Genomic DNA, 10,698 nt, shown 5'->3' with positions numbered 1-10,698 from the left:
TCAGCTGAACAACTGCTTTCCGTACCACGGGGCAGCTTTCCACCTGAATAGAATCCAACGTTAAGCAGCAGTATCCACAGACATGTCCTCTTTGATATGTCAGTGTAGGCATGCACACTGTCAATGAGTCGATGCACAGACATGCCCACACATGCCTCTTCAGAGCAGAGTGGGGGGGAGAGCAGGATAGCAACAGCAGCCAGACCAGGGAGAGAGATGGCAGCTCTTTATGACGGCGAGATGAGCAATTACAAACAGCTTGCATGAAAAATGTATTGTACTGGAAGCTCCGTAGGGTGTCCAGAACAATCACAGGTGCTCTTAGAGAGGGAAAATCATAATGAAAAAGGAAATTATATGCACCGATATCTGCAAAAAAAGTTGTATCCTTATTCAGGCACTATAGAAAATTTAAATTGATCTGGTTTATTTTGGTTTATTCTAGATATTTTATTGTTTACTAGTCATTCGGCGATATAATAATGAGGTTCCTACAACAAAAATGTTAAAAACACAAAATTACGGCCTGGTACAACATAAAACCATTGGCATCAAAAATGAATTGAACATTATTTTAAACTCAGCACGCCAATAAATAAATAAATAAATAAATGGTGGCTAGTATGAAATAAGATATTTACCAGATTCTCTGATCGCCTTACCTTACATAACAGCAAAAATTGTACATTTTATGCAGCAAATCAATTTTCCAGTGTTCAGTAACATTACTGCTAGGGATCATCGTAGTTCAATGCTCTCCTCTGTGGTGGATGCAATTCAGAGAGGAGAGAATGGGAGATGCCTGAAGGGGGCAGTATTGAGCTCTTTTGTGCAGTAGTCAGGCCTTGTTACCGCACTATCCTCCTCTCTCTCCTCTTGTTTTCCATGGTGTTGGTGGGGTGTGTTTTAAATGTAATGTTTTGGTAATTACTACTCAGAAAACCTGGGGCCTCATTTTTAAAATAGGCTTACAATCAAATTATATCTTAAGTAGTGGCTTATGCAGAAAACATGACTGTTATTTATAAAATTCCACTTTGACAAGGATATGATCATATCTCTAAATGTGTATTAGACATAAGTCTGCATAACCTGCTAGTAATGAGGAATGCACACAAATCCCCAAAGTGGGCTGTGTGCACACTTCAAGAATAAACTTTAATTGATAGTCAATTTTAGGTATAGAGAGTGCAAGAAATGTTGAAATGCAACCTTATTTTGAGAAAATTGGCAAGCATGTTCATGTGGGTTCAAACTGAAGTTCATTTGAGATTTATATATCACAGGTATGTAAGACAGATACACCACTTTAAACCATTCTAAGCGACTTAATTAAGGTCTCAGTTATTTTTTTATAAATCGAGCAAAGGCACAACTTGCAAAACAATCTTAAGATTACATTGAAGTTTAAATTCCAGTACATTTTTTTTATAAATGGGGCCCCTGCACATTGCCAAAAACACCTGAAACCATTCGTACCAACAATGGATCATTGCTTCTGTTAGTGCCAGCCTGTAGAGAGAATGAGATTCTTATTCCATACTGAACATCACACTTCTGCCGGGGGCTGGACTCCAGTGGTGACTCAGAGCCCTGTTAATTGGCATTTGTAGTTGCTGAAAGAAGCCAGAGCTGTGAGCAGGAAAGCAAGGTTAATCTGTGCGTGTTTGAAGTCAGGGTCACATCTCATTGACTTGTATGAGAGACAGAAATGTTTGCCAGTCTTTGAAATGAAAACGGTGCATTCTATACGATCCACGGCCCTTCTTCTTTGAGCAGGCTACAGGGTTAAGGGATGCTCAGTGGATTTCTCAGACAATGTTCTGCTGCGTTCTCCCACAACAGCTCAGCTCACTTTGACTCAGAGAAATCTCTTCTGTGAAGTGAACTGAAGATTTCTCCGTCTTTTATCCCTCTCCCAAAGAATATTACATCACATTAAAGGTCATGTGGATCCTTCGCCTGTGTCAATAATTAATGTGTTGGAGGGGATTTCTGTGTCGTGACATATGTGCATGATGCTTCGTGTTAATCCAGGGGTACGCTGAATTATTCCTAGGCAATATTTGGGAAAACTTTTTGATGGTCAGGGGTATACATGTTTTGTGGTAGCATTTTAAATGAATAATCATTCGTGTATATGGAGGTACACAGCTTACTGTGTGGAATAGCTGTGTATTATGTTCAATAACTTCAATAACACAATCAGCTTCATTCTGTGTGCATTTTTATTTCCAGCTGTTATCCAAGGTTATTTTTGTCTTGATTAGAATTTAAATGTATATACAGTGGAGCTGCTAGACCAGATGTGTGTGTTTCTTGGTACATTGATGTATTTATAGAAGGTCCCTAAACATTCCTTCATCAGTCTGGTAGTTTCACAACCAAGGCTTTGATCAATGCGTTTGGGTTTGATTTTAAAAACATCAATTAATATAATTTTTATTTTATGATTTAAAAAGCAACCTTCTTCATAGGTCAGAAATTGGCACCCAGATCCTTAGCCATACCAATAGCAAGCTAGTAATTACCTGAAAATGTCAACAATTCAACAACAATTAATTAGGCTGAAAATGGTAATTTTATGTACAGTGGTGGTGTAAATCAGTGGAGGTGTCTGTCTTTGTGTTACATGCAGAGTATGGAACAGTGGAGGGAGGTTAATGTAATAATCCGATAATTAATCGCTAGCAACAACAGGCACAGAGAACACGGCTCACGGAACAGTGATAACAGCTCACGGCGCTGCTTATGCAACTGCCTCACACCACCATCTCCCTCCAGTGGTGCAGTCACAGATGCGTGAACTTTTGTCTGAATTATTATTATTATCTTATCTGCTACATTTTCAAATGTATTTAGTAATGCAAGAATCCTGAAGTTTTTGTGAACTATTTTTTGGTGAAAATGCAATACTGTGTGAATAGTTACGCAAACAGGACATTTTTGGTGCTTCAGCATCACAAAAAGTACAGGAAGATGCATATTGTGAGGTTTTGAAGTGGGTAATACTGCAATGTATAATGTCTGCCAGAAGATTTTGGATGCGTTCACTGTGTTACAGCTACAGAGGGAAAACAATCTTTGCCAGTAAAGTCCTTTTCAACCAGTCAGTATGGACGTCATCCAAACTGGCAAGTCTGTTGGGATGAAGGAATTCTTTCCAGAGAGACTAGTGAGCCATGTGCAAGGTGGGAGTCAATAAAGCTAAAGATTAAGCCCTAAGATGGTGAAGGTTTCAATGATCAATGACTGCATCAGACAAACAGCTAAATTTAACTTGCAGGTTCACACTGACAAGCAGGTAAACTGTAAAGTATTTTTCACTACTCATGTTAGACTTCATAGTTTTGAAAAGGCGTGTATAAGGTACGCACGTGAACAAAAAAAATGAACAGAATACGAAGAAGATGCCTGGGTTCCTTTATTTATGAACACTAATTGAATTTGAGTGCTAATAATACACAAAGCAAAAACTGCTCTGTTTACCCAGCTTGTAGGAGGAGTGTAGGTAATGCCACTGGGAATTATTAACATCAATGGCTCTAAACAATACTGAAAAAAGAGATAATATTGACAATTTCTCTTTTCTGTGAATGCGTCTGAATAAGATTAAAATTTTCCGGTTGGTACAAGGCTTCAGTATCCAGTACTGTGCTTTTATACATCAGCTGAGTGTGCGTGTGTCTGTGTGTGTATGTGGAGGGTGGGGGTGGGGGCAGGGGGGCTTGGGGGGATGTAACGGGCACATCTGTCCATGCATACAATTACATTACACTGCTCCAAGATATAATTACTTTCCTCAAATGCTTGCTCTTGTACTCTAATCACTTTCATAGCAATAATTTCTCTGTATTTATGAAAAAGAATTTGTTCACAGAACACACTTTGGAAGACTTCTGTGCTGAAGCCAACTAAGGAACCATGTGATTAGTCTCCTCAGGTAAAACTACACTTAAGGTGAAATGATGTGGCTGTTTAGTATGGGATTTGTCTGTTGGGTTTTTGTCTATACTGTGTATTTATTCTCGTTTTAGTTTCCTGGTTGCCAGTAAATCTGAAACTAATAAATGTCATCTGACAGAGAGAAGTGGGTGTTAGTGCTCAGCAGGTAAATAACCATCTGTTTTTGTAGACCATATGACTATGGATCTATCCATATCTTACTGTGTCAATTTTGCAGCTGTAGATTTTTCTTTCTTGGGGTTTTTCCTTTAAGCTGTCTGATAGAAATCTGAGAACACAGTAGCAACCAAGCGAAAGGCAGTTAACACAGCACTAAAACCAGGACCAAATGAAGTCTGAAGAACACAGGCCCAGCTCTAGAGCATGTGAACATTCTGTCACGGCTGTCCATTATTCGCTAGGAACCAGTAAGTGGGGCCACCACTGTTCATCGTGTTCTGGTCTTCCTATCTTTCCATCTCTCATCTTGCTTAACGTTCATGCAGCAAAGCCACATCAGGGTGAGAGAAGCACATTCCTGTTCTGATATATAATTAAAGACATACGCACTGCCACGTTTCAGCCACAGTTTCCTGCAGGCCCAGCAAGGCCTTCATTCTCAGTAAAAGCAGACCGTCACCCATCATTTGGCTAAGCTCATATCAACAAGCACTCCCTCAGCATGCCAGCGATACAGATCCAGTGAAATTTTTACCTTCAGAGAGGTACTCCCAACTCCTGCTGAGTTCCAGGCTGAAAAATAAAATCATCGAAAATCAAACCAATGAGAACAATTATACCACAGCCCCCAGCTAATAATATGGTGCTGTACATTTTACTTTAAAATTCATTGTGATAATCAATTTGTAGTTCAGCGCAGAATTGATTAGAATAGGTGTCAGGTGGAAGTTCTGACTGAAAAGAATGGCTGGGCTTAGGTTTGAGTTCATTTAGCTGATCCTGGTTAATTTTGTGCCACTGCCGTACATGCCCAACACAACACAAAATGTTCAGCCTCAATCATAGACCAAGAATTTGGAATTACAGACTATATTTCACTCCCTCTCTAATTTTGGATATTTAATTGGCAAGCAGACCATGAGAACTGATTGACCAATCAGATTCTGGGTACAAAACAGAATGCAGAATGGAAAATAATAAAGAAGCAGTATGTGGGAAGAATGAAATGAAAGGGTAATGCATTTTGCAAATGGAAGAATATTTCTCTCCTCAGATTGGCCAGATGGAGGCCAACACAGAGATTACAGGGTAGGCTTCCCTGTTCTGCCACAGGCTCAGCAGATGCTCTCCTTGCGTGCCAGGCCCGTGACTGGCTAAGTGATATTTCCTACTGTTGCCAAGGGACCCATGTGATGTGCTCGTTTAGATCTCAGCATAATTAAGTTCCCAGTTTGGTAATGAGCTTTGCTCTACTGCACCATAACATCAACAAACACAAATGCTTTGAGTATCACATCACACACAATCCAGGAATAATATACAAATCAAAAACAAATGAAAAGAAAAAACTGGATTTGTGTGAATTTGGAATTGTGTGAAAGATTTTTGTCAATGTACAACAGGCTCCTTGCTTTTCCGTATAAATACCCACTAGACTAAGGAATGAATATTCTGAGTTTATTAGAGTAGCAAATAATGCAAACTGGAAAGGTGCAATCTGTAAAATTTTGGGCTGTGTCTGTAAATCTCTTGTTAGTTGGGGGAAGCTTCTCATCAACTATAACATGGCATCAGTCACGGAACCCAGGTCACGACAGTTGAAATCCAGACAAAAGCATTGCATTTACAATTAGGTTTATGTATTTTGTCAATATGACACAAATATTCAGGAAGTATTAAAATTATCAGCACAATACTAAAAACACTAACCTATCTTCATGCACATGGTTTTAATACAGTACTGTACCTTATAAAACATCAGCCAAAATTGAAATACCAAATGCTAAAATAAAACTTAAAATTAAAGGAAGGAGACCACTTCATAATTAAATCCTCAAACCATTATTTAAATCAACAAAAATATGATGTTGCACAGTCATCATCAAAACATTAATCACAATCTCAGAAAACCATAATTTCTCTCTCTGATCAGGCAATGGCAGGGAGTAAACAGGCTTGCGTAAGCTTGGTTTGTATAGAATTCCCTGTAGCAAAGAACATACGTGAGAACACAGGTCCTGACATTATCAAATCATTCATTTTCACTGCAAGAGTTACAGTCCATTCATAGATTACATAAAACTGAGATGGAAGAAAACAAAATAAAGAAGACGTGACAGATGATAACATCCTCTTCAGTGTGAGGAGGTAGGAGATTCCAGTCTCCCACCTGGAACACACACGGCAGTTATAACACTGCAGTTTTTCAGCAGCTGTTCGCTACCATTCCTTTGCAATTTAGTATATACATGTCTGAAGCTGTCTATTGCTTACCACCTTATAGATCACATTGAGTGGCAGGTCCTTATGAGTTGCTTTTCATGTGCCTATAAGCCGTCAGTCAGTTTTCAGCATGCTAAAACCTTTCATAGAATTTACTTGTATCCCAGTCCCAGATGACTAGGATACCTGCAAACAAGAAACACAGCTATAAAATGTTAGTTAGAGCTACAGTATGAGATACAGTATGTAGTGACCAAACAATTCAAGCACAAATTCAAAGACATAAATCTGAGAATCTTAAGTTTGGCTGGAAGATAACATCTGATTTCTGACAAGCATAAATTATTTTATATATCATGGAGTTAGCCATTTTCTGAACTTTAAAACATCTAAGCATGCTTACAGGAAAAATAGCATAGCAGTAACTGTAATTATATAAATTATGAATTAATGCTAAACTGTGAAATTTACTTTGAGAAGGATGTGAAAAGTGTGAAAATCTCTTAATGAAACTTTCAAATATTTAATTGGAGTTTGATCACAGAACACAGAAGGCCTTGGGGTGCCAGCAGGAAACCAGTAAATGAGGCTTAAAGCCTGCCTATGATCCACCTCTTTAGTCAGAAGAGTAGAAAGGAAGCTCTTAAGTTTAACAGCTGTTCGGTTTTCAGAGAAAACACAAAATTTACAGCCAAGCCAAGAGTCAAATTCCTTTGGTGAAATCTTTTATGATTTCTACTACAAGTGCTTGTGAAAAAAGTATCATGGAGAATTGTCTAATACAACCATCTGTGGTTCCAATAGGTATGTGCTTTTGATTTAGTTTGGCTTATCAGTTAGTGGAGCCAATGATTACATTTGATCATTACATTTGGAAATTAAAAAAATATAACCGTGCATCACAATGGAAATTTGATCCATCCTAAAGTAGGCTGATGGAAGGTTACCTTTATATATATACACTCACCGGCCACTTCATTAGGTACAACTGTTCAGCTGCAAACTGCACCCGTTAACGCAAATATCTAATCAGCCAATCACGTGGCAGCAACTCAATGCATTTAGGCATGTAGACATGGACAAGACGATCTGCTGAAGTTCAAACCAAGCATCAGAATGGGGAAGAGAGGTGATTTAAGTGACTTTGAACGTGGCATGGTTGTTGGTGCCAGACGGGCTGGTTTGAGTATTTCAGAAACTGCTGATCTACTGGGACTTTCACACACAACCATCTCTAGGGTTTACAGAGAATGGTCCGAAAAAGAGAAAATATCCAGTGAGCGGCAGTTCTCTGGCCGAAAATGCCTTGTTGATGGCAGAGGTCAGAGGAGAATGGCCAGACTGGTTAGAAAAGACTGATAGAAAGGCAACAGTAACTCAAATAACCACTCGTTACAACCAAGGTATGCAGAAAAGCATCTCTGAACGAAAACCACGTCAAACCTTGAAGCAGATGGGCTACAGCAGCAGAAGACCAACCTGGTACTAGCAAGGTGTACCTAATTAAGTGGCCGGTGAGTGTATATTTTATAGTCATTTTTAAATATTAAACTTTTCAGAACATCAATGTAAATTGCTTATTGTTAGCTGTGTGATTTGGCAGCATGAGGAATCTGTTAAGGCGGAGCTATCTTTGTTGGACTTTATTGGTCAATCACTTTTTGTGAGGCTTTATTGGGTGACTGAACATAGCTCTGGGTCTGCTGTATGAAAATTCTAATTCTACATTATAAAATGTGCATTTAATTGACTCCTATTTTCTTATTTTCATTTCCCTCCAGACAATACATTTTTGCAAAGGCATTCAATCTGATTTAAAATGGTGGATACATTGCTTCACCATGTACTTTTTCCTGTCTTACAGGGTTCCAAAAAGTATAGACATGATGGCGTTGTTTATATTTCCAGTAATTTTTTCGAATTGCTTTGCATGTTTGTTGTCATTTTATATTTAACCTATAAAAAAAATCATCCATATTTCTCAACAAGTGCTCAAACAGATATTTTGGGATTCAGAGTCTTTCAAAAATGTACAAGGAAAATATACTGCACAAAGGAATCTGAAACCCAAGAAAGACAAATGGCCGAAAAGTTCATAAACTACAGTGCCCTCCAAATGTAAGTGAACACTAGAGAGAAATTTGTTAGTTCTGCAATATACTATATAACTTATATAACAGTTAAAAACAAGTTTCTGTTAAATGGTAAAACATTTATGCATGCAAATAAGCTGACTGTCTGTACTTTTGTCTCATACTCATCTTTTGATCTCAAATCCAAACGCCTGAAATATATAGCAAAGGTAACTAATTTCACTATACTGTTCCCATACTTTTGCAGGGCACTGTATGTTCAGACTAATCATTGTGCAACCTGCAGTGATGCAGACTCAAAATTCTTGATAAAAATATCATAAAAATGCAGTATATACAGAAAGTACAAAAAGACTTAAACATGTGTCATACAATTATCCCTATCTGGTATGCGGACATGACTGCAAATCAGCATGCTTATAAACGTCTTCGCATCTCCATCGTCTCAATATCAAGGTCAAGGTTTAATCCAATTCAATTAAGCACATAATTAAGTGGATGGCTTTCAAAGCCTCTGTGCTGTTGAAATGAGGCATCTTCCCCAAGTCATGAAACTGTTCCTAGATGAAGAGCTGGGGATGAAAGGGGAGACTGATCAATTTAAATTGAAAAATTTGCACCTCACATTTTACCCACATCAGCAAACTGCTGTTTTTTCTATTGAGCAGTCCCTCGGTTTTGTAAAGATGAGAGGCTCCCAACAGAAGAGGTGTATGCCCCTGTGAGTGGGAGGTCCCAGTGCTACGGCTCGAGGGTCAGGCGTCCCTGCTGACTCGCAGTTTCTTGTCTTGAATGTGGCGGAGCAGCACTTCTCCTCTCTTTTGTAGCACATGAATGAGGGGTCGAAGTCCCAGGACGCCCCCCCGACTTTCCCAGAATTCCCTGTCAGTGTAGAGAGAGCGCAGGAGCATGCTCTCCAGACAGCCCGACTGCAAAACGGCCACTGCCTTCTCTGGAAACCTGAGAAGCACAGACACACCACAGAGCAGGTAAAGGTAAGGGAGAAGCACAGACACACCACCGAGCAGGTAAAGGTAAGGTAGAAGCACAGACACACCATAGAGCAGGTAAAGGTAAGGGAGAAGCACAGACACACCATAGAGCAGGTAAATGTAAGGGAGAAGTACAGACACACCACAGAGCAGGTAAAGGTAAGGGAGAAGCACAGACACACCATAGAGCAGGTAAAGGTAAGGGAGAAGTACAGACACACCATAGAGCAGGTAAAGGTAAGGGAGAAGTACAGACACACCATAGAGCAGGTAAAGGTAAGGGAGAAGCACAGACACACCACAGAGCAGGTAAAGGTAAGGGAGAAGCACAGACACACCATAGAGCAGGTACAGGTAAGGGAGAAGTACAGACACACCACAGAGCAGGTAAAGGTAAGGGAAAAGCACAGACACACCACAGAGCAGGTAAAGGTAAGGGAAAAGCACAGACACACCACAGAGCAGGTAAAGGTAAGGGAAAAGTACAAACACACCACAGAGCAGGTAAAGGTAAGGGAAAAGCACAGACACACCACAGAGCAGGTAAAGGTAAGGGAAAAGTACAAACACACCATAGGGCAGGAGGTAAAGGTAATCTCTAGAACATGGCTTAAAGGTCTATATTAGAATGAACAGTTGCTGTGGCAAAAAATGTTCACATTCATATTGCAGCATTTTCTTCTTTAGGATTTAGTGAAGAGACAAGTTTTCTTCATATATAACATGTTTGCATACACTCATTAAAATAAAATAAATTAGGAGGTATGCTGCTGTCTGAAATAGCTTAGAATGCATAGCTTCACCCTTTAAATCTAAATTAATACATGAAGATTAATCCTTGTTGCAATCAGTTTAAACAGTCTTACAAAAAAGTATTACAAAAAACAGTTTTACATTACTAGATGTATTGAGTTTGCCATTTGCAAAGACTTATACATGCAAGTTGTCGGTTTAGCAGGGTATTTACTAAAAGTAATTATGCAAATGAACCCAGCCGGTTTATGGGATTTAAACGTGCATACTGTGTAACTTGGGTTTTAGATCTTTATTCAGACATAGGAAAGAGGGTGTGTTTGAGTGGAGAATACTCTCCATGTGAGTTTATAATCCATGATGCAGGCGATTTCTTATTAACCATAATTACATTAGGCAAATCAATGCTCGCAAGCCTGATCCAAAGTCAAGACCTAATTTGCCCATGAGTTAGTGAACTCAACACCATTTCCATTACTGTGGCCAGGCATGATAAATCAGACAAGATTGTT

General features: G+C 39.1%; 1 protein-coding gene across 3 annotated transcripts in view; it reads right to left on the bottom strand.

Annotated features, from left to right (window-relative positions):
- Positions 1–5,569: 5,569 nt before the first annotated feature.
- gask1a (golgi associated kinase 1A) overlaps positions 5,570–10,698 on the bottom strand; it is a 29,023-nt gene continuing 23,894 nt past the window's right edge. For 2 of the 3 annotated variants that reach the window (XM_064345279.1, XM_064345288.1), the window contains exon 5: positions 5,570–9,401. In XM_064345279.1, the coding sequence (XP_064201349.1) occupies positions 9,197–9,401 (205 nt within the window). In that variant the 3' untranslated portion in view covers positions 5,570–9,196. The remainder of the gene's footprint in view (positions 9,402–10,698) is intronic. The other variant, XR_010331472.1, reaches the window with a different exon arrangement.

The sequence above is a fragment of the Anguilla rostrata genome, chromosome 1, assembly GCF_018555375.3.
Source record: "Anguilla rostrata isolate EN2019 chromosome 1, ASM1855537v3, whole genome shotgun sequence".
Lineage (NCBI taxonomy): Eukaryota > Metazoa > Chordata > Actinopteri > Anguilliformes > Anguillidae > Anguilla > Anguilla rostrata.
Note: the sequence above shows the minus strand (reverse complement) of the source record. Positions and strands in the feature narration are given on the sequence as shown.